The sequence below is a fragment of the Musa acuminata genome, chromosome BXJ1-8 (assembly GCF_036884655.1).
Source record: "Musa acuminata AAA Group cultivar baxijiao chromosome BXJ1-8, Cavendish_Baxijiao_AAA, whole genome shotgun sequence".
Taxonomy (NCBI): Eukaryota; Viridiplantae; Streptophyta; class Magnoliopsida; order Zingiberales; family Musaceae; genus Musa; species Musa acuminata.
Genome location: NC_088334.1, coordinates 48,583,650 through 48,608,766, shown reverse-complemented (window position 1 = coordinate 48,608,766; position 25,117 = coordinate 48,583,650). Strand labels below are relative to the sequence as shown.

General features: G+C 35.4%; 1 protein-coding gene across 1 annotated transcript; it reads right to left on the bottom strand.

Annotated features, from left to right (window-relative positions):
- Positions 1-1,239: 1,239 nt before the first annotated feature.
- Positions 1,240-23,791, bottom strand: LOC135588443 (lysine--tRNA ligase, chloroplastic/mitochondrial-like). Its single transcript, XM_065080577.1, has 14 exons — positions 23,449-23,791; positions 22,649-22,861; positions 19,583-19,691; positions 19,194-19,302; positions 17,727-17,784; positions 16,882-16,950; positions 14,533-14,640; positions 13,204-13,296; positions 12,936-13,040; positions 11,757-11,963; positions 7,475-7,569; positions 4,539-4,629; positions 2,556-2,729; positions 1,240-1,593 (listed from the first exon to the last, which is right to left on the bottom strand). Exons 1-14 carry the CDS (start codon positions 23,701-23,703, stop codon positions 1,501-1,503), a joined length of 1,779 nt encoding a protein of 592 aa, XP_064936649.1. The 5' UTR covers positions 23,704-23,791; the 3' UTR covers positions 1,240-1,500.
- Between the last annotated feature and the right edge of the window lie 1,326 nt (positions 23,792-25,117).

The following is a 25,117-nucleotide window of genomic DNA, read 5'->3' as shown; positions in this document are numbered from 1 at the left end:
AGCTGCAAATGTGGGGTACGCCAGGGGGCGGCTCGGATCGCGTGAAAACATTTGGCTTTAAAGGCGCTGTCCGGATGCCGAACGTGGTTCCCATCTTACAGTCCAATCGAATGACGAAACGTGTACCGGGAAGTGGGGGTGGCCATTGTACGGAGATGCCCCCCTGACGTCATGAAATTACGAGATTACCACTCGTTCCCGTCGACGCCCTCTGGCGAGGGGAAGAGATCGCATTCATCGGTCTTATTTTTCCTCGGTGAAAGAAGGACGAGAGTACGTCTCTTTTGCTTGGGGAAGACGCGACGTTTGTCCTCTTGGGTCATATCGGAGATCATGATCAAACGGTGAGTAAAACTTGAATGGCACGGTCACAAGAGCTGCTGCCGTCCGACTCGGCTCGCGACTTCGGATACGGAGGGCGATGGCGGCAACGGAAGGGCACCAACAGACACTGGTCGTGACCGAAGTTGGGGCACGCACCCCGACCTGACCAACGTGTGGCGACCGGAAGGGAATCGACGCCTATCGTGTGGTAGGGCGTAGTGTGGGGTTCGCGATGGGACAGGGTAGGACGAGTCGAGGGACTGGGGGTCGGGATCAAGTATACATCGGGACCGTACAAAATTGAGGGACGAGTGAGATGGACCGTTTGATTCAAAACGGATTCCGTTTTAGTTCTTGGGACGATGTTATACCCCTGCACACGAATTCTGGGACACGTCCGCCTTCACTATACGACCAACCTGCGATCGCCGCGAAGTTAGGGATTGAGACCACTGCCAAGCCAGGTCAGCTTGGGTATAAATAATTCGATTTTTTATTTTAAAGAACTGAAACAGAATCGACCTTAGACAATTCGATTCCGATTCCTAAGGTTAAAAAATGGATAACCATCGAAACTAATGATTCAAGAACTGAAACTACTAATCATTGTGATATTTGAAATCCAAGAATATCTTTCTTAGCATTAGGCCATGAGTAGCATGGGAGGGAACTGGTGAATGGCTTAAGTAAATAAATCTCTGATGTTTACCTATATATCTTCTCAGTGGTTGAAATACAATTGTGATTCAGAGCTTTTGTTAGGCTTTTGAGTGATTTGCTGGTACATCAGTAGACAAATGTGGGGGGCATCAACTTGAGAAACTTTGTTACGTACCTGATTTATTGACTATATATATGAAGGCTGGTATGTATCGTATCATTGCCCCCAAAACAAACAGATAAAAAGATGAGAAATTATGTAACCAGGTGCCATAGAATTTATAACAAGTAGGGGAGAGGGCAACTATTCATGTTGAGGAATCAGCTCACAATGTATTATATTTTACAGTTACGATCACAAAATCCCCCCAAATGAAAAAGGGTTTGAGCAGACGTGACAAGAGCTTCATAAATTAACACTGCAACCAAATTGCTGAGAAGAGCCTTCTTCAACGTGCAAATGTATCACTCATCTGGAGTTTCTATTTGGCTACTCTGGCTTCCTTTAAAGTAAGCCTAATGCTGAATCTTCAGAACAGGAAATGCTATAACATCCCGTATACTGGCAGAGTTTGTTAGAAGCATCACTAGCCTATCAATTCCGAGACCCTGAAATGACAGCAAATCATGATAAATCTCATCCGGATCAATTTGTATCAAGCATTGAGATGTAATCTACCTAGAATAAGTTCTGGAGAAACCTGTCAAACACTCTTTGAACAACAGTCTTCGAATCATTAAAAACTTAATTTTGTTCATTATTTTTAACTGAATGATTCTTTGAACAATTCTCTCAAATTCATTAAATCCAGAATTAATGTAGTAATTGTTCAACTATTCATGAATTTAGAAACATATTTCCCAGTAATTCAAGAACCACTACCAATTACAAGATAGTGATGCTATCATGGCTAATTTAGGAACCCAAAGAAAAGTTCTATTTTTCATCTTACATTGATTATTCAATATTTGGCAAGACAATCCATAGCTTTGACAAATGTTGAAGCCCAAGATTGCAAAAGAACTAGGCGGACCTACTTTGGCTTCATTTTGACTATTAAAAAGAAAGGATTACACATACCTTTTTCTCAACCAAAAAGTACACTAAACAATATAAAGGGGAGTTCAGAATCAGCAGACATACAAGAAAATTCAGTTCAACTGTTTAAAAGGTTACTTCTTTTTTCAACAAAATAGTAATAGAAAAAGAAGTTCAGAAAGCAACAATTCACTGGCAGAATCAGTTCAAATATTTCTAAATTTTCTAACAAATATATTCTGCCCAATTGCAGGAGGATATTTTCGTAAACATATTATAACATAAGCAAAACAGGAATAAATACTTAACAAAATCAGGAAACTTGTCCCATAAATGGCTATGCATTGACATCACAAGCTCCATGTCATTTAGATTTTAGTTATATTATATAGATGTGTAATGCTCTGCAAATTGAACTAGATTGACAAACATTTGAATGTCTTATGCTGGACATGATGGAAAAAAAAACTCAAAAACTTAGAAAATGACCAGAAGATAAAGGGAATATGCCTAGGAAGAAAAATAATCATACCATTCCTGAAGCTGGGGGCATGCCATATTCTAAAGAAGTTAAAAAGTCTTCATCAAGTGAAACTTCATAAGAGTAATCATCAAACTCTTTTTCCCCTTCAACATATTTTGAGTTTGAAACTAGTGTTGCTCGCTTGTCATTGTGCTGCTTTATTTGCTCTTCAAAGCGAGATCTCTGTCCCATTTGCAAAAAAGAATTCAACAAAGACTTTTAGCAGGGACAATGTTACACTATTCTAACTATTTTGAGTTTTTAAGCAAGCCCAGGTCACCGAAATACATGACACAGTTTAAAATGATGCATGACGTGACCCATGATATCATATTTATGTGAAATAAATTCACTGCATTTAGGCAAGTAGATGACAAATTTGTTCATATTTGATCTTTCAATTGTAAGTGTCGAGACAAGTTGATAAGCAACATCTTCATCCATACTCAAATTAAAGGCTAAAAGATAGCATGACATGAAAATGAACATGAGATTTGGATCTTGATGTGAAGATAGTCACGATGACATGTAAAAAAAAACTAGTTTTCAAGGGTGAAATTACCATTAGTACACTCTAGAGAAAGACCTCATTTTTCATGACATTCTACCATGCTGGTACTGTTTAGACATGTCATGCTTCTGTTTTGTGCCAATCAGCATTTTCTATGCTGGTTGGCACAGACTAAAAATTGGCATAGCCATGTCGGTACCTCCCGCACAAGTTGACATGACACATGATGATACTTCAAAAGAATAGTACGATCAGCATAACAATCACTTGCACTTGATGATGTGCTTTTAGATGTGCTAAACCAGCTTAAAAAATCTTGTAAATGGTATCAATCAATCTAAAATCATTCTTAGATAAACAGTTTCTTCTTTGTCCCGTTGCCTCTTCTATAACATGCTTATTAACTTGATGATGCATTTTCACACTAGTCAAACCAGCTTAAAAAATCTTTTTTCTTTTGATGATGACTAATGTAATATATACCAAGTCCAAACATTTCCTTCTCCATGTTTCTCTCAGTAACAATCATCCATCTCATATCCTCATCTATTAGTACATTAATTACCAACAGCTAAACACTATGATCCATCAAATATTGTTTTAATATATATCTTAGCACATGTACCCTTAATAAGAAAAGGGTCATTGTGGTGGACATGATAACCCTAGTCTGTTGGCTTAAAATTTAAAATGGCATGGTGCAGGCTAGGGTTGATTTTTGCCAACCCCATACTTGCCACACTGCCATACTCGCCCGCTCCATACCCATCTGATGCACGAGGGAGAAAATTTACCTGGTCCCCATACTTGGTGTTTTCAATAAAGACTTCCTAGGCCATTGAGTTTACTCCCATATCCTAGTCACCATACACTTCTTGCCCTGGACAAGCAACCACTTGAGTTCCCAAAATAGGCTAACCGTTGAGGCCCCTAAGGCTTACTTTTTTCTCGTGAGTGACCACTTAAATGTTAATCATTTTTGTAAAATAACTAAATTAGGCCAAAAATGAAAGAGATGACAATACTCATCGTCTTGAGGAATGCAGCATATAAATGTATATTTAAAAAAAAAAAAGGTGACAAGAAAAGAAAATTATTTTGGGTACTTGATCAATGAATGATAATAATTATGAATTTGCCAGTTTGACAAGCTGCTTTTCAGTATCCATGTTCTTAGTCATGATGTATGACATGTTCTATGCTTTATTTTTGCTCAATTTGTTATTTATATTTGCATCTTAAGAAGTGTCTTCCAAAAATACCTGTAAAAGGAAATCAGAATATAATTTACCAAGCCTGGGATTATTGTTGAAATGGTTAATATAAAACAATGGACATCAGAAACTTTCATATATTATCTACATACAAAAGTTATGCAAAAGACTAGATTGATTTATCATTTATGACAATTTATAAATTGCTAAAAATGTTTGCACTTAATTTTTCATGTACATACCCTAAAAATTTGAAAAAATAATTACCTGATCCACTGGATCTGTAAGTTCTGAGAACGCATTAGCAATTTCACGACCACAAATATAAAGTTCAAACCGCTCAGTCAATCCTTTTTGCCTATACAATGGAGATAAAGCTTAGCAACACAAATATAAAGTTCAAACCACTCAATCAATCCTTTTTGCCTATACAATGGAGACAAACATTAGCACCACAAATTTAGAGCAAACTAAATAGATCGTACAGAAATTGCTATTATGTGATGTAGTAGTATTATGTACTCACATATTCAAAATTGTATGGTATATTTTATCATCTCCATAATCTAGAAATAAACTGCTGAATTTGTAACCTAAGGTGATGAAGAGAATAGCGTGCACGTGAGACCCTCACCAATACAGTATCTGGGGAAGGATCAATGCGTGTAGCTTTGACGCATACAAGAAGTTGTCTATATGAACAAAACACAAGTCAATCAAGTCACACAAAAAATCAAAAATCATACTGTGGTGCCAAAGCTCGTCTTTTGACCTAGTATACCTTTTTTTTTGTTTGGTCTTGACCTAGTATACTTAAAGAGAGTAATTTTACACTATTTTTATAGATTCATTGAACTTCGATAATGAACCTTTATAAGCTAATTTAATGCTTGATGGGCCTTAACAACAGGCAAGATCAAACCATTGGCCAAATAAGACTTTGGATTTGTGAGTGTGTGGGTGTGTGTAGTTGCAAGTCGAGAGTAGGGGAATCTGGATAGGCCCCTTAGTGGGAGAAGTTTGCATACCTACTCATTTTCCTTTTCCTTTTGTCCTCTAGCCAATTAGAAATGACAAGTATTCATCTTTTCTCTTTATGTTTATGTGTTAAAGGCAAGGTTCACCGAACCGTACCGTACCGACGTTTCGACGCTGGCTCGGTATGGTACGGTACGGCGTACCGAGCGGTATACCGAGGTGTACCGCTCGGTACACCTGATTTCACCGATTTATCCCTCCGAAAATACCTGAAAATTAAAAAAAAAGTTAGGATAGAGTTTTCAAGTTACAAATAAATATAGTAATAGTATAAGTTTAGCAAAATCAATGTAAATTTGGTAAAAATAGCATCACATATCTTTTTCGGGCTTTGAGGTAGTCTTGTTCGAGGTTCGTATTTCAGCTCGTTATAGATTGAAATATCTATAGAAAAATCAGTTGAATTGTTAGACTATTTTGTTACAATATAAACTCTAAAATTCAAATGAATTAAATAATCATATATCTAGATATACCTGATTGTTAATTCTACCACCAAAACGAACGACGGGCCTCCACGGGTGGTGGATCGGGGTCCTCGATCCGATATATATCAATATGATACGTTTGTTGGTCCCAATCATGAAATTGATCCCATGACATAGTGTATTAATACACCGTATGCCATTGATGCATCAATGTGGTACTGATCGTAGATTGATCGTCATAAATCATATTTGTCCGAGGCAGCTCTTGAGGCATATATTGGTGTTGTTCTGTATCATGCTGTTGCTTAGAGAAGGATGACCAACTATCACCATACTGTTGTTGCCCATATGATTCTTCATAATACGATGGCTGTGAATACGATGAGTCTCTTTCTGTGTCTATATCATGTATGCTCTGTCGCATTTGTTCATATTCATCCACTGCCTTCCCCTTCCCCTTCTCCTTTCCCTTCCGCGCATAAACTTAACCAATACCTTGTCGAGTTCCATGATCTGAATCTTGAGTGGCATGTGTAAAATATTGCTCCTCAGTCCATTCACCACCCTCAAGTTGTGCAGACGAGACCAACGACTGCCCGGTATCACCGCCATCATCTGTTGAGGCACTGCTGTCCGTGTTGCTGTCATGTCTCTGGACCGAACGAGAAAGAGAATGTGATTGTGAAGGTGTCTCGTCGCCCGACTCGATTCTTTCCAACGATGCAACTGATGCTATTGCCTTCCCCTTTGCCTTTGCACGTTGAGCGGACGAGTGTGACCGTTGGGTATCGGTAGTTCCTCGAGCAGTTTGACTCATACCTCTTGATTAGAAAGTTCTTCCTCTTAATCTTCCCAAATTTACCTCGATTGAATTCACAAATCGTTGTTTTATAGAGTTTATGAGAGAAAAGAAATGTTTGAGAGAGAGTTTAAGAGTGTATAATGAAATAGGGGAGAGAAGATTAGTTTAAATAGGAGGAGAAATGGCTACAACGGTCAATTTGACCGTTGGAGCACTGTAGCACTGCTACAGTGTGGTAACGGTCGATTTCGACCGTTACCGAGTGATACAGGCTTTTTTTGGTGTACCGCCCGGTAGAGAGCGGTCCACATACCGGTTGCCTCTCGGACCGGTACGTACCGCCCGTACCGGGCGGTACACATCGGTATGGCGAACCTTGGTTAAAGGATTGAATTTATGAAGTCCCACTTAACAATTATTATCTGAGTATGTTATCAGATTTGTTTCTTTAAATGATTTTCGTTGACTAATCCAATCACATCTCAGATTACTTCCGTTGAAAATGACAATTGGTATGGTTTGTCTAATAAAAAAGACAAATAATCAACTCTTTGCAGAGAGAGTCAAATATTTATAAGATGCATTCCACAATTTGTAGGCTTAAGCTGAAGCAACATGATAGTTAATGATCTACCCTTGCTTTGCCTTAAGTCAGAACAGAAGAACCTTCTTGGTAACAATTGATCCATTTACACATTCAACTTTCAAAACAGTAATGTTGCATCAACACTTAAAGCACGGCAACTGTCATTTATGCTACTATTAAAAACAATAGTAGCATGTAAAAGATTCAAAATTAAACAACAAAGCATCATGCTTCATTCTTTACAGGAAAAAAGAAAAAAAAATCATATCCTTGTTTTAAATTAATTCCCTAAAGAAAAATGTCACAATAAAGCATATCACAGTCCAAGATACTTCTAAAATCTACTTACCTTCGGTGGGGTTTAGCCAATGGTGATATCTCAATCGGATAGTCAAGTACAAATGTTGGTTGTACAAGAGTCGGCTCAACAATGGTCTCAAAAATCTGAATCAATATGAAAGTTGTTAAATGCAGAATCCTTCTCAAGACGAACTTTTATGGTTAAAAAACAAATTGAAAGAAAAATCTAGTGCCTATCAAATATTGCATCCATATTCTAGTGTTAGTCATTTCTGAATCACAAAAAATTTAGAACAACTTGTACACAAAAGTCAGAAACAATCATTTGACATTGGGTGCAGATCTTTTCCCACCATTTAGCTTTGTGGCATACAACAGGCAAGTTTTCATTTTCAATGATGACCAAGTAATGGTAATCATCTGCCATCCATAAAACCTCTAACTGAACTCATATTGGCTTACAAGCACTCTTAAGTCCTCCCGTAACCTCAATTTTATTCTTGTTTGGGACTAGTCCTAACACCACCAATGTCATTCTCAAGCTTAGATGAAAAAGTTGGAGGGTTGCATTAGGTCACTGACAACCAACGTAAAACTATGTCAGATCTCATGAACATGGATCTTAACCAATTTTATTATAGAGCTAGGTCGTCACCCGGAAACGACGTAAGGCACTTTCACCACCTAGGTGTCCCGAATTGCAAGTGGTGGGCTGGGAGGTCGCTTGGAAGCAGCCCATCACAGCGACACTTGGATATAGTGCCAAGTAGGTAAAGGTTTTCTCATTGTTTTGGACCATTGAGAGTAAATAAGTTAGTTCAAGAACAAAGAATTAGGTTAATAACTTGGAATTTCAGAACATTTTCAGGAAATGGATTAGAATTGATACACACTATGATTAAAAGAATAATAAATATTATTTGCTTACAAGAGACTAAGTGGGCAAGGAAAAAATCTAAAGAGATTAATATTGGATTTAAAATTTGGTAATAGTAGGAAAGTTAAACACAGAAATGGTTTAGGAATTGTTGTTGATAAGTATCTTAAGAATAATGTCGTAGATGTAAAAAGATTTGGAGATAGAATTATAGTTTCAAAATTTATGAAAGGACAAGATGTTTTGAATGTTATTAGTGCTTATACCCCTCAAGTTGGATTAGATGATCAAACCAAAAAAAGAATTTTGGAAAAGCTTAGATGGTGTAATTCAAGGAATATCTATAACTGAAAAACTTATAATTGGAGGGGACTTGAATAACCATGTAGGGAAAATATATGATGAATATAAAAAGGTGCATGGGGGCTTTGGTTATGTTAGAAAAATGAAAATGATGATACGATTTTGAATTTTGTAACTTTGTATGATCTTATAATTGTAAATACTCACTTTAAAAAAAGAGATAAACATTTGGTTATTTATAAGAGCAATCACAATTATAGTCAAATAGACTTTTTTATCACTACAAGAATAGATAAGGTTATTTGTAAGCAATGTAAAGTTATACCTGGCGAAAGTTTGACGAATCAACATATGTTGATGGTGTTAGATATTTACTATAGAAAATAAAAAAAGAAAAAGATAATTAAAATTTTACTAAGACTAAATGGTGGAATTTTAAAGATTATAATGTAAAGATTTTTAAGAATAGAATGGAAAGGGAGACGACTTAGAACTTAGATTAGGATAATATTAATAGTATTTGAACTACGATGGTTAATAAGATTAGGAGCTTAACAAAGGAGATTCTCGGTGAAACTAGAGGTAAAGGTATAATCTTAAGAGAGAGTTGATGGTGGTGCGAGGTAATTCAAAAAGCAATTTTTACTAAAAAATTATGTTTTAAAGATTGGCAAAATTGTAAAAATAAGGAGAAATTTAAAAGATATAAAAAATTAAAAAAAAGCTAAAAAAGCAATTAGTATGATAAGATATAAAGCTTATGATAATTTCCATGATAAATTAGATACATTAAAACCAAAGATCAAAGAATACTTTTTAATGATAATGAGATTAAGAAAAGATGAAAATTTTATTTTTATAAATTATTTAATGAATATTCCATATAGGACTTAAATTTAACGATAAATAATAGTGATAGATTTAATAATCATATATTTGTTTGCAAAATTAGAGTTAGTAATTGAAGAATATAAAAATAGCTAAGAGTGTGAGACCTGATGGTATCCCTATTGAGGTCTAAAAAAGTTTAGGAGTTAAGGGAATAGGTTGGTTGACTAGCTTATTTAATAAAATCATGGGATTCAGAAAGATGTCCGATAAATGAAGAAAGAGTTTTCTAATGCCAATTACAAGAATAAGGGTGACATACAAATTTGTACAAATTATAGAGGAATTAAAATCATGAGCCATATTATGAAATTTTAGGAAAGAGTTGTCAAAAGTAAGATAAGACTTGAAAAAAATATCTTTAAAAATCAATTTCGTTTTATGCTTGGAAGATCAACCATAGAAACTATTATTTATTAAGACAATTAATGAAAAAGTATAGGGAGAAAAAAAGATTTGCATATTATTTTTATTGACTTAGAGAAAGCCTATGATGGGGTTCCTAAAGATTTATTATGGTGGGTTTTAGAAAAGAAAGATATATCCACTAATTATATTAATATTATTAAAGATGTATGTAATAATGTAGCTATTAGTATTAGAACTATAGGGAGTGTGTCTAATGAGTTTCTTATTAGCAAATATCAGCATTAAGCCTCTAACTTTTCACATTGATAATGGATGAACTTACTAATCATTTACATAATAAACCTCTTCGGTATATGTTACTTGCTAATTTATTATCTTAGTTAATGAAAGTCCAAGTGAAATTAATTATAAACTTGAGCTAAGGAGGCAATCTTTAAAAACTAAATATTTTAGATTACATAGGACTAAAACTGAATATATAATATGTAATTTTAGTAATTCTAGGAATAGACGAGAGAATATAATTAAGTTGGATGGACAAGAAGTTCGTTTAAGTAAAAAATTTTGATATTTTGGATCAATTATTCATCAGGATGGAAAAATTGATGAAAAATTATTCATAGAGTAAAAATAAGATGATTAAAATGATAAGGGACGTTAAGAGTCTTATGTGATCATCAGATACTTTGAGATTAAAAGAAAAAATTTATAAGACAATTGCAAGACCAACAATACTTTATGGATCTCGATGTTAGAGAGTTAAGAAACAACATATACAAAAGGTTTGTGTTACCAAAATGAGAATATTGAGATAGATGTGTATAGTTACCAGGAAAGATAGAAAAAGAAATACTTCTATTCATAAATAACGAGGTATTGCTCCGACAAAGGATAAGATGAGAAAAAATCATTTAAAATGGTATGGACATGTGCTTATAAGACCCATGGATGCGATAATCATAAGAAGTGAAATGATTAATATTTGTGACACGCGGAGAGGTAAAGAAAGACCAAAAAGACTTTAATAGAAATTATAAATAAAAGTCTAAGTCCTTTAAACTTAACTAAGCATATGATTTTTTTTATATATCTCAATGATGACAAAAAATCTATGTAGTCGACCCTAAGTAGTTGAAACTTATGACTTTGTTGTTGTTGCTGTTGTTCGGAACTAGTCCTAACTTAGCACAAGTATAAACAATTTATCTTGTTTTGGCTTTAGTTGTGGTATTCACTGTCAATCTCAACATCCTTCTCTCTAGCATATGACTTTTGGATATGTTTGTTTTTAGTTGCCCACATTTTCATCCATAAAGCATACATAATATAATAGTCATTTAATTCTTTTCCCAATTGAAATGGGCATAGAACAATTGCATAACATTCGATTTTTATATAAGCAATAATTTATTCAATCTCTATTTCTAGCTGAGAGATAAATTTAAGGTATCTAAGGGCTTTTGTTGTCCCTTTTCTTTTTTTGGTATTTCCAAACCATTAGTCAATATTATATCTGAATTTTTTGGTCTAACATTGGTATGCTACATTGCACATTTTTATTTGGTTCATCTCAAAATAACTCTGACCTCAAACAAACTAAACTTCCAAACTAAATTTAAGTTTTTCTTTCTAAACTGAGTTGTTTTGAGGAGACCCTCACACATGCATACTATACGCTTGATGTGAAATATTTGTCGTCAGGGGAGTATGATATATTATTGATGTATGTGCTACCATGTTAATTATTTTGAGAATTTGTCATTTTTTTTGTTTAAACAAGTTATACTGTATGGAATGATAGAAGATTGTTGTTCTATCTTGTTTCATTTTGGCAACGACACATCTAGAAGGTATGTTATGCCCCAAGAACAAATTATATCCTGGTCTGATTTACCTCATTAAGAACATGTCCCACGGATGGACAAGTTTCAACCAAATGGCTATCATTATTTTCTGATCCGCTTCCTAGTATCCCCCTTGCAACCCTTTTAGCAGCTTCAAGATTGTTCTTGAATTCATCAAAGTCAATGCCAGTGGCTTCTTTAACAAGATTATGCATAGTTTCCCTTCTCCACGGTCGCTGTAGTGATATTTGAACTCCCTACAAAAAACTAAAAAAAGTTGGTGACTTGGTGCTACAAACAGCAAGCTAGCTTTAAACCAGGAAGTATAAAGAGATTAGAAAGAAAAAGCATGCTTGAGTATGTTTACAGTTTACACATCTAGACATTTAAATATATCCTATAAAATTAGAACCTAGTCAAACTAACAGCCACCAGATTCCAACTTCCATGAAATCAGAACTACTTGTTACTCAAAAACACTGGAAGGAGTATTTTCATATGCATCACATGCTATACAACTTATAGATCAAGTTTTGGAGTAATTCATGATGCACTTCAGGTTGATTTCTAACTCTAGTGCACATTTAAATGTGGGCTTCTCTTCATGACATCAACTATAACCTTCTTGAAACAGCACTATTGAAAGTTGAAACTCTACACAACTTGAATCAAAGTCATCTTCATTATAACCATAAGAGACTTTGCAAGCTTGTCACTGCTACAGAGTTGTTAATGCTATGACTAGCCAAAAGAAGTGCCAAATAACATGCTGAGGCCTCATAGTTGGCCACTTTTCAGGCATGTCAATATGTACCAAGTGATGCCATGAAGCATTGAAAACCAGCATCCATCAGCATAAACTGGCACATAATAATATACATATATGAATGATACAAACCTCAATACCATCTCAGAATTTTGCTGTCACAGTATAAAAAAATTCACATGATAGTATGCCACATGCAAGCATGGAGGCATAATACAAATCTTGATGGCCTGAACCAAGTACTTCACAATCGCATGACCTGTACATCAGTCCCTGTTCTAGCCAATATAACTTTCATGAGTAGTCTAAGCTAAGTTATTAGTACAAATATATTTTGCCTAGTGGGTATTTAGAATCCATGCATTCTATCAATGAAATATGTGTTATTATATGAAGTTATGAACTAATGACCAATTAACAAGAAGTTACCCGCCAACAAGGTTTTCAATCAGGCAAAATTTACCTGATAATCAATGTCAAGCTTCCCATGAACCACAAGAGCACATTGAGTAACAATTTCCTCAGCCATGTTCATCATGCTTTGGTAGTCAGAATATGCTTCATACATCTACAGGCAAAGCTAGTGACAGAAAAATCAGTATAGCAAACCAAAAAAAGGCAAGCTTAATAGTAACAGCGTCTTCATTTAAATGTTTATTTCAATGCAAAATATGCTTGAAAATAGCAGCAGTAGCAGTCACATAAAAACTAAAAAAGAATATTAGTACGACCTCAATAGTGGTGAACTCAGGATTATGACGGGTTGAGATGCCTTCATTTCTGAATATTCTCCCTATTTCAAATACCTTCTCAAGGCCCCCTACCTGTAATTATCATGCATGATTAGGAAAGATATTTGGCTGAAGCACGAAAAGAACACTTCAATACTAGAACAACAATAAATGCTAGAATTTACACTTTTAGGCAAATGAAGAAATTTGCTCAACAAGCCACTTACAAGACTTGATGGACTTTTGGTACAATGTTGAAAATATGCTAGAATTTACACTTTTAAGCAAATGAAGAAATTTGCTCAACAAGCCACTTAAAAGACTTGATGGACTTTTGCTACAATGTTGAAAATATCACCAGCTTCTTCAGCTGTATTTTTGAGAGACCAATTATTGATGTAATTGGTAAATGAACGTGTCTTTCTAATTTCTCCCAGTACCATGAGGCAGCACCACTCCCGAAAGATTCATTTGGTCAAAGAACTACAAATATGTCATGTCTCACCCAGCGAGTTAAACATGATTAGTACCATCTCTTCATTATTATAAATTGTGATGCCAAAAGCTTTGTGCAGTGAGAACCTATAAGTTGTCAGATTAAGCATCATCAACATGTTCCTATAAAGTGAAAAAAATTATGTAGATTAAAGTAACAAGTTTTTGTTGATGAAATATGTGACTATAAAGAAGACACTATTAGCCCATATTTGAGCAGTCCACACATACAGTATGGTGAAACTTCTAACCCAATTGCTTAACAGCATGGTGTCTTTTACAAATTCTTCTCAGGATCTAAAACTTAGTAATATTATCAGATGCTTATCCAATGACAATATAGTTCAATTTGTGCAAATCAAAACTTGGATACTTCAGAGTTCAGAAAATGTACTATAGGCCTATGGGGATTTTCAAACTATCAATGTGAGTTAAAAGTTAAAACATCGATGTTTTGATCTTTGCCTCAAATAAAAAGTAATATTTATGCTTTGTCATTTATATTTCTGCCATGGGGAATTACATGACTATCAACCAAAGAATATGGTTCTGGTATTAGTTCATTCATATGAACCTTCATATGAATACACAGGATAATGTAGAAAAAATAATCCATTAAATCAAACTATTCAAATGCATAACTGAGCTAATGCTAATAGTCGTTCTAGATAGCTTTAGAACTTAAATGGCTTATTATAAGGGATTACTCATCCCCATCGAACTAAGATCTCGCAATTTGATTAGTCTCGAATACATGACCAAGAAGATGAACTAAGATGCTCCACTTGAAGAGTATTATTAATAGCTGACAATTAAAATGCCAATTAAACTCACCAGCATTCTCTTCAAGTGAAGCTCTGTTGCAATTCTTAAATAAAGATTCCTTCCAAGTGAATTATGATAAGTAACAAAAGGCCTAGCTTCTGCACCCCCAGCTGCTCCCTGATATACCAATAAAGCCATATAAATAAGTAACCATCGGCTCATTAAAAATACAAAGTAAAAAAGAGAAAGAATTTAAATCATTAACAGCAGACAACCAAATACCACTTCAACGGAAAAAATAAATAGCGAACATATATTGAGCCCAGTAGGTTCATCATATGTTGGTTCAAAGGCATCAGAAGACTAAGAAATAAAGGCAAACATTATCCAGATATCAAGCTTGATTAAAAAAGTTCAGTTTACAATTTAAGCTTGCACATAGGCAAATAAGTTAATAGGTACTGACTATCTCTGTCTTGAAAGAGAGCACATAGGCATGAAGAATGCAGATTGAGATTAAAACTTAAAAAGAATTAAAAGTTGCAAACTACTGCCCGGTGCACATTCTGATGGAAGAGAAATGATAATGACCATGATCAATCTTGCCTAAGACAAATTAACCAACTGCGAATTTGCATGCAGAGTAAAATAACTTAACATTATTTTACAACATCCTTTCTGGATGTTATTCATAGAGCTAGCGAAAGCTTAAGCTTTATTTGATTCTTTTTGTATGTGCTCTTAAATTTATCTCCCTCCTTGCCTTCTTCCCTAATAAAAGAGCCTAAGCATTCAAGTCCAATCCTTGTGTCCACATCCATAAAAGATAGCCTTTTTGATGCTTAAGTGGTTGGAATTTTTGCGGTACTCTCTGTTTGTTAAAATCTATTACACAAAACAGAAAAGTTCTAAATCTATTTATACAAAATATTTGATTGGCGGCCAATTCTAAATCTATTTATACAAAGTTGTGACAGACTTCAAAGGCCTTTATGTTAGTTTGGCAACATGTGGGTGGCACGCTTTCTTCAATTTCACATGTATGAGCTGAACCAGATAGAATCTCAAACAGATTTTGCTCAAGACCCCACATCACTAGCTACAGAGGATAATAGAAGGTTTTGGTGAATAAAGTTAGGATAAAAAAAACAACACGAGGAAAAGAAGGAGGGTTTTGTTAGAATTGAACATTGAACAGTAAGAAACAGTAGCCAAAGACAGATTTGAGTCAGCATATCATTGTTAAATTTAAGAAGTGCATCTTTACCAGCATGTCATCATCTGCCACCAGCTAAATGTTAAGGTATATCAATGAGGCAACATTTCAATTACCTAGACGTCTCATGCCTAAACTTCCAGCTCACAGCAGAAAAGCATGAAAGCATGTTACACAATGGTCAGTCCGACAACCCCTATCATGTACCATCAATGCTCCAAAGAAGTTTAGAAACATCATGATAGTCATCATGGATGACCAAAATTAAACATGTAAATTAGTGAAAATCCATATAGAAAGGCCAAGTTCAAACACCTGAACCTACCTACTGGTTTAGAGTAATGAAACAGATGATTAGCATGGATAACAATTAGTAGGTTTTGGCTATTGCTCCCACTAAAACCCATCTATTGAAGGCTCAAATGTCTCCTTAATCTGTTTTATACATTCTCTCTATTAGATGGTCTGCTAGCAATTGGCAATAACATACCTGGCCCTCTATGGTCAGGTGAGATCTTGAAGCATGATGAGTGGTGTACATCATCCAGAAAACAACATACTTGTCGCGCTCAAATTTAAAGAAAAACAAGATTATTAATCTTCTTGTTGATGATTTGAATTGAAAAGGTCCACAACAAATAGAAAGCAAAATTTCTTAGTTGACAAAGCACATACTTTCAGGGGCTGTATTAGCTTTCTCAACTGAGAGAAACCATCATAGTAGCAAGGTCTCTTATATCCAAAACTAGTCTGATGGTCAATGATAATAGGACTGATATTCATGCAGAAAACAAAAAGATGAACTGAAATCATCTACAGCTATCTCACTATGTACATATTAATCGAAAACCCTAATTGGACAAACTTCTATCTACACTCAACATTTGAGCCGAAGGCCACAACCAACTCCACTCCTTCCTACTACTTTGACATAGTTTTTGCTTTTCTTTAAATTTCTCCATCATTCTATTGGTTGCACATATTCTCCAAGCATTTTTGTGTCATAAACAGAAACAATTCATGATCCGATCAATATTATATAACTAACAGCAGTGAGCAAGATGATCTTTTAACATCAAACAAGTTCAAAGAATTGATAAAGGAGTTGTTATTACAATTTTTGACAAGTGATATCTGTGAGACTGTAAAATGTCAGGAACAAAAGATTTTGAACCATGCAGAATGATTCTAATAGGCAATACCTGTAAGACTGGAGTCTCAACTTCAATAAAACCTAAAGATTCCATTGTCTTGCGAATCTCAGAAACAATCTGAATTTGTCGTACATAGTCAATGTATACACAGAAACAAGAATATGTTAGTTTTAGGGTGCCACATTCTAGAAGCATGTACCAAAGAGTAAGCATTAAAAATTGGCTAAGCAAAAAGTAGTAATAATGCAACTGACATAGCATGGAAAGAAAGAAAGGAAACTATAGTGTTGAAGTTACAAACAGGGTTTAGACTTTAGAATACTAATCTGATACTAATTCTGGAAAGTCAACAAAGTAATACATACTGATCGGGATGGTACAGGTCAGTACACACCAAAGTATAAAGAAATATTCAACATTGGTATTTGATACAACAGTACAACTTACCTGCACCAGATCAGACAGGTTTATACCGAGCAGCACAGTCACCATACCACATAATTTCAAGTCACCCAAGACATGCATATAAATACTGCATAATTAAGAGTACTAAATTATATTGTAATATACCAATCCTTGGACGAATTGGTAAATACCAGGCGATACATACTGATCCAACCAGTATTTAATTCCTTGTGAAGACATTAGAGCATGGCAGTAGAAAAAAGAATTTGGCTATTAGATGTAACATAAAACCATCAAGAGTTTCATAGTTCATTTAACAAATTCCTGCAAGGTACAGGTATGTAGAGGTGATAAGTAACAAATATATGTCACCACATTACAAGAACAACTAACAAAAAAGTAAAGGAAATATTCAATAGGATAAAAAAACAAAGCCAAAAATCCATTCAAACAAATTCTCCATTAGAAGAAAACATATCCTTTACCACCTTAGCTCTTATCCTAAAGACATCAGCAACCTCATGATTGGCAATCATGTCCACATACCTGATCACAAAAATAAAAACTGAAATTAAGATCATTTTGCAAGAATTAAATGTGTGATTAGATATTATTAAAGTATGGGATTTTGCCATCCAAAAAAAATGATGTAAATTTTAGCAATATAAAATCAAACTAATAGCCAAAACTAAAATCAAGCACAACAAAATAATATCAAACTAATAGATGGACAGTTTCTATGAATTGCTGTGCTAGGAGGATGAAGGATGATAATTACATTTGTTCTCTTCTGAGCAAAATTTGGTTATAAAATCCTAACTCAAACTCTTTACAAATTCTTCAAACTGAATTCCAATTATTCATTGTGAAGCCACTTCAAGTCCAAATTATTTTTTTGCTTATTATTGTCTACCATGGCCACAAAAAAAATCTAAATGAGTTAGTCTTCGGCTTGAGTATATCAGTAAAGTTGTTTCTGTCTCTTGGGCAGTACCAGATTCCAATTGAATAAGAGAAGAATGGAAGGAAGCTCCTATAGCATATTTTGATGAATTGAAATGCTGATTTCAAGCTTCTGGATTCATGGCCCTTAAATATAAATTATCTACTCATCAAGACTCAATAAGCAAATTGGTGATGCCATGAAAAGTAGGAAATAAGACAGAGTTCTCAAGTTCCTTAAGTTCTCTGAATTTAGAAGCTGATTTCCTTATGCCTGGAGTCTCAGACCTCTCTCCAGCAGTTCTTTCCATCTATGAAAAGTCAGCAAACAGGAAAGTACCTTTTAATGTTTACTACTTCTGGATTGATGACAGTTCTTGTTGTCAGGATTTCAAGCAAACAAATATGAGGTACTAGCGATTTCAAATTGCACCAGATCTTAAGCTTCTATTTGAATTTGAAGTGTTTTAACAAGTCTGGATATTGACAAGGTCTTGTCTAAAAGAACAAACAAAGATAACAAGTCTAGATATTGATAAGGTATTCATAGCAATTTAATAGCTGATATTTTCTTCAAAACAAGCTCAAGGTTGAATGCATCAGATAAATTAGATCTCGACAACAAAAACATACATGAGAGGTTCATCAAAGAAACATACGAATATGACAAAAAAAATTCTGCAACTGACTGACAAAAAAACAGAAATATAATTACAACAAATTTAATACAAAATACTAGCTTCAGCTCCTGTACAAGTATATCTATTCAGTCTCAAAAAGGAGGCAGCCTAGCGCAAAGGTTCCCAAAAATTAAAAGCCTCTCAGTTTCCTGTGAATTAAACTCTTGACACTCAAATTACAAGGAAGCATTTTATCGTGGTTTTAAAGCACTCACTTTCTGAAGGAAAATAAAAGTTATTTGTCAAAAACCCTTTTAAACACAAAAATGCATAGATACTTCTTATAGGAAACCAGACAACAATCATGTCTTGATTTAGAACAAAGAAGCTCACCGTTGGCGATATCGCTTATCCACATCAGTTAGACCATGATATTTATCTGGTAAAGGGAGTAAAGATTTTGTAAGGATTTCAAAATTCTTCACACAAACAGACAACTCCCCTGCACAAAGGAAAGAAAAATCAAATCAATATATTTAAAAAAAAAAGAAAAGACAAAACAGGCCAATCTTAATTAATAAGAACTCTTTTGAGATCCATTCTAAGATTCAATTATATGAAAACAACAAAAAGATTGTCACCCAGTATCTAATACTTAGCTTTTTCTGATATAAAGCTCATAATCATCAATGTAATTGTCTAGCATAGAACATACATCATCACGTTCTCTAGCAAAATCCAACACATAATTCAAGGAATGTAGAGCAAGTTGCTGGTCTAACCTTTTTCTGTCTTCTTTATGGATCCGTTCGCGCCGACAATATCACCAATATCAACAAATGTCTTCAGCTGCTCAAACTGATCCTCTAGGATTTCCTTCTCACAATAAAGCTATACCAAGCACAAGAAATTAATGAGAAACCACATGTAATGTTTAACATTCTCAGGTAAAATGATAACATTTAAAATTTTAGAAGTGTGAAATTATTATTCAGTAGTAGAGTTGGCAACAGGCCATATTAGGTTGGGTTCTGGTCTGATTGAGACTGGATAGTAAGGTATCCGGTCAACTTAAACCCAGCTCGATCATCCAATAGATAAAGATAATGGTCAACTAGTTTGAGCCTATTCAAATGGATCAACTCGGTTGACAAATCAAAATGGCTCATGGCTGTGCCATACAATTTTTTGGAGGAAAAAGCTAGGTTGGCTCAGATCAAATTGAGCCCCGTAGATGGTAAAACAATGCTTATCCCATACCTGACCACCTGTCAATTGGCTTATTTCCAACCCATTAAACCATTTCCATAGGTTTGGAGAAGGCCAAGTCAAAGCATAGTTTGCCTGGAAAATGTGACGTGCTGAGTTGAGATACTGCTAAAAATAGGGGGGATGCCACTTAGCTTCATTCGCTGTGCTTGGAAAGAAGGATTATTTAGTTTGTTATTTTAGGCCATGGTAAGAATTTAATCACTAATTTAGATCACAAACAGTATTAGGTAAAATTTTATTGTATCGGTATAACGGTATTAGCTATGTATCTAATTGGGTCAAAAATATGGTAAAATGCTTAAGGCTCTTAACTTGTTGATCTTCTTTATTGTTTAGTAACAATTAAAAGACTAGATCTACCTTGGCATAATTGCAATTCCTAACCTAAACCGTATTACAACTTGGGCTGTGTCTTTAGACATTATGGTCTATAGATACTCAATGAGTTGCCCAATTACACACCATGATCAGTTTATACACTGTATCGAGGTCGTCCAAATTGCATCTTGTTGTCTACAACATGCTGGTAAAACTAGTGTCACATGGCTTCCTACTACACAACCATAATTATAGAAGATGTCAAATGGCACAACCCTGTCCCCAAAAAATATAGATCTTTCTATTTCAATACGATGTGCCAGCTTATATGGGTAAGAATTAAAGCTACACAACCATGTAAGTTAAGGACTAAAGCCAATCATAAATTATTGTGCCAGCTAGTACATGGCATATCAACATGATGGCAACACAAATAACTGCATATGGAGTTTTATATGTTGGTACGGTCCTTTGATAGGGGTTTTCTTTTCGGTAGGTGGAAGAATATAATTCTAGTTTGATAGAAGATTCGAATGAATGGCTTGATCTTGCAACTAGGTTATTTCGATTTTAGTTTCTTTGCTTCTTTATCTTTTTCCTCCTTTTTTCTCTTAGTGTTGCCAATAAGGGTGCCGGTGACATAGAACAAATGCATGGAAGGATTTCAAATTACATTAAAGCACTATCCATTTAGTAACCAAGAACGAGGTTGCAAAATCTTTTAACAAAAAATTGTATATTCATATAAATGTAGAATTTAACTGGGACCCTAGGATTCACACCTAAGACAATGTGGTAATCTAGAGACAAAGAAAAGAAAGTGAATTTATACCACATTCATTTTGATGCCAGCAATCACTCATACAAATCCATCAGGGAAGTAGAAATTAATTTAAACTTTACTGTATACAGGAAGGAAAAAACTAAGAGTCTCAGGCATCTGATGAGATAATTCAAGGACACAAGACCACTGGTATCAGGCTTTGGGTTTGAGATACTTGGGGTACCTAGGTCTCTATGAGAAGAAATGATAAGTTTGATCAAATTCCTAGAGTTGCACAAGAAGAACTAAAAGACTTCCTTTAGTAAATGCTGTTAAATACAAGGTAACTCCTAGATATACCAAAAAGAACTGTTCATAAGAACACATGGATCTGTATTTTATAAAGGATCTATAGTGACTACAATTTGGCATAATTTTAGCTCAACACTTGATTTAAAGCTTCCTGTGTGTCACTTCAAATACATTACATCCATCCTCCCCTTTTCTGCTAATTCCCTCAAAATCTATTTGTGAACTCAATTTACTTCTTGTTCAAATATCATGTTCATTATATTCATAAATTCCAGAAATCTTGAGCAATTCTTCTGCAAAAAAACTAAGCCTACTTATAGGATCATATCACTATCCAACAAATGTTATTTGGCAAAACCTTTAGTTTGACTTAAAATTTTTAGTACCAAAATATGGTTGTCAACTGTCAAACCCTTTTTACAAAAATCCCAATCTTAGTTGTGGAGGTATTTTTTGGGAGTACATGAGAATTTGACCCTCTTTTATGGTCTCTATTCTATATAAATCCTAAACCCAAGTCTCTTATTTACAATATCGATCTGTCCTATCAGATATTTTACATGATAAAGGCCCCCTGTTCACGTATATAACTAGGTACCAAAAGAAAAGCAATCTTTGGCTTATAAAACCAACATAATTACCTCTGACAATTATACAATTCAACAAACACAGGTGGGTATAAAATTCAACAAATGGTAACTATAAAATTAATTGCCAAAAAATAAATCAAAATTTCATAAAAAGCAAAGGAGGAAAGAACTAAAAGCAAATTTTATGAAAATAAGTTCAGCACATAGCCTATGGCATGCACACCTTCAAGATCTGAAAGTTGCCTATTATGCAATTGAAGTGGCACTTGATTTGACCAAAAAAAAAATTCAAACTTGGAGGATACCACAAAGGAGATCATGACAATAGCAAACATTTTCAAATACTTTTAAATATCATCGTCAAGAGAATAGTATAAGACGAGCGGAAATAAGGATTCGCTCTGAGTCTGAACAATCACACACTGCAGAAATTCTCTGAGGGTCATATGTAAGCCATCCTCACAAAGTTTAGGACTTCCTGCTGAACAAGCACACAGTGCAGAAATAGAGATAGAAACCCATATATGTGACTCAAGATGTTTAAAACTTTGAAAAGAAGATAAAGAAGATAGGTGAAAAACAACCGGACACACCTGAATTGTCCCAGAATCATCTCTTAGAGTCAAGAAAGCCAGTTTACCAAATGCTCTGCGAGCAATAATTCTTCCAGCAATTGACACTAAATCTTCCTCGCATTCTTCACCATTTGCCAATTGGCTATAAATATCTTGGAGTTGACATGCTGTGTGGCTCCTGGTCCACTTATATGCATATGGTTCATGACCCTTGCTTCTTAGTTCTTCAACCTGACCAACCAACTTGGTTCAGTGACATGTACCTTTAAAAATTCAGTATTCTTGTTACATTGAAATATTTTTAAATTTTTCATGCCAGGAAGCAGCTTAATTGATATGAAACGTACTACAATAAAACGTGTTAATATCTCTGTCTCTCTAGTCATATAGATTGAATAAAATAGTGAAACAGTAAAATAGACTATATATATACACGGACACACACATTAGTTAGGGATGCATGTCAACTGCGCATAACTATCTACAGCAACTAAAAGAAAAGCTTTAAGTTCCCAGGAGTCTAGTTTCTCTGTGGTCAGATAGATCTACTTGAGTATGGCTCCAGTTTCTTGACCATACAAAACAACACGGAAGGAAATCCAGCATCTGATTCCAAGAAATTTCTGAGGCCCGTCGTATAAATTACAGCTCTACTCAACCATCCTGTAATAAACTCTTACAAAGAAAAGGAGTGACAGGAAGGCAATTTGGCGGGGATATCCAGAAGATCCAATAACCAGTTCATCGTCAATTTCTAAGGGCAGCAAACTTTCCTCACAAGAGAAGAAAGAGGAGTTCTGAGAAGGGAAAGAATTTGCCTTTTTAAGACGGATGGCACGAATGGATTCCCGGTCGGAGGTGGAAGACGAATTCCGGCCTCGACGGCCGGGATTAGCCGGGGCAACTGTGGTAGACAGCAATTCTGCTGCCGCAGCGGCGGAGGCAGCGGAGGAGGAGGAGCAGCACCGGATTCGAACACTAACGTTTGCCCTAGAGGTCGCGGCGGCGCAGGCCGCCCTAGAAGCAAAGCCGATGAAATGCGAGGAAGCTCTCCACACCCTCAAGGCGTCCATCAATGGCCCCTCGAGCTTCCCGGCTAGAAGAAGGATATGGTGGAGAGGGCGTGGCTCTCGAAAAGGGAAACAACAGGATACGCTTCTTGAAAAGAAGATAGAACGCGCTCCCGTGGTCTGTAGCAAGTGCACGAATCTAAATGCGACGTTCCCCTGATCTCCGAATCTGTTTTCAGCGATAATAATGCATAATCGATCAAAATATAAGAAACATTTTAGGTACTTAAAATTTCATTACTTGCACATAATAATAATTAACTTGAGTCGAAATATTTGAACAAATATACTACATGAAAATTTATTTATTTATTAAATAAATACTTTATATTTCAATTAATCGTCAGATTTAATGTGGCTATCATCCCACTGTCCAAATGTAATTCTTGAATGATATCGATAAAATCAACATCTGGATGACCAACAATGATGAACAAGGCCAACGTGCCTGAGGTCAAATTGTATTCCATGGATTGTTCGACCTGAATGCAGATTCAGAGTTAATCGATGTTTATTTTATATTTGTCACAAGTCGATCTTGGGCAATGTAACACTTTGTTTGACCACAAAATGTTGAACCCATCTCACAGTGAGGAGGTCGAACTCTATAAAATTATGTCATGGGTTTCTAATAAATATACCTATGGATTCAACATTAGAAAAAATGTTTAGTAAGATACATGAAAAGTACTTTTATCATGTGCTTGTTACTCTATTGATATATTGATACTGAGGTAACAGCCACGTGACACTAATACACTGATAGTGGCATCGATATACTAGTATGTGATGGTGAACAAATACATCGTGGCTGATGAGTCAGCACGGCTTGGTCCACGGGTTGATGTCGGGAGTTGACGAGGTGACCGTGCCCTCGGGAAGGGTGCTTATCGACGTTTGTCAGTCTCTGGGTTGATTGGCAACTCATCCTTGCACGCTAGATGGCGACCCTTGGGTTGAGACGCTCGCGACTCGCAAGTGGTCGTTCATCTACAAAAATAGCCCTCGTCGGGTGATCCTCGACTTTGACCCCTCCGACAAGCAAGTCAGTAGTGGGTTGAATTACTTTTTTTTTTCTTCCCCCAGGCTGGATGCCGGTCAAAGGCTTTTATACTAGGGTCGATTACACGCGAGTTCGGCGTGACCGCTAATCTTCAAGGGATGGGGGCAGCACTTCTGACTGGCCGCTGTCTCGGGACGTGTGGAGCGATGACAGACGGCATCGTCTCGAGCTCTCGAGACGGGACATGTTGAATAGTGTCTCGATACGGATTCTGACTTCGCATGTGGCATCGACTGTGACGTATCTTGGGCCCAAAATATGCCTTATTTTTTAGTATTCACATCGACGTACCGCTGAACTCGCTGTAGCACGAATATCGCAGATGTGGTTTTTGGTATAGTTTGATCACACCGA

What these genes read in the sequence shown, in the direction of transcription:
- LOC135588443 (XM_065080577.1), bottom strand. Translation starts at nt 23,703, where the DNA reads ATGGACGCCTTGAGGGTGTGGAGAGCTTCCTCGCATTTCATCGGCTTT. An exon ending in TCTTTAGGATAAGAGCTAAG is followed by an intron (nt 16,951 to 17,726) that starts GTGGTAAAGGAT and finishes CGACAAATTCAG; the next exon opens with ATTGTTTCTGAGATTCGCAA. An exon ending in TTGAGACTCCAGTCTTACAG is followed by an intron (nt 14,641 to 16,881) that starts GTATTGCCTATT and finishes TTGGTATATCAG; the next exon opens with GGAGCAGCTGGGGGTGCAGA.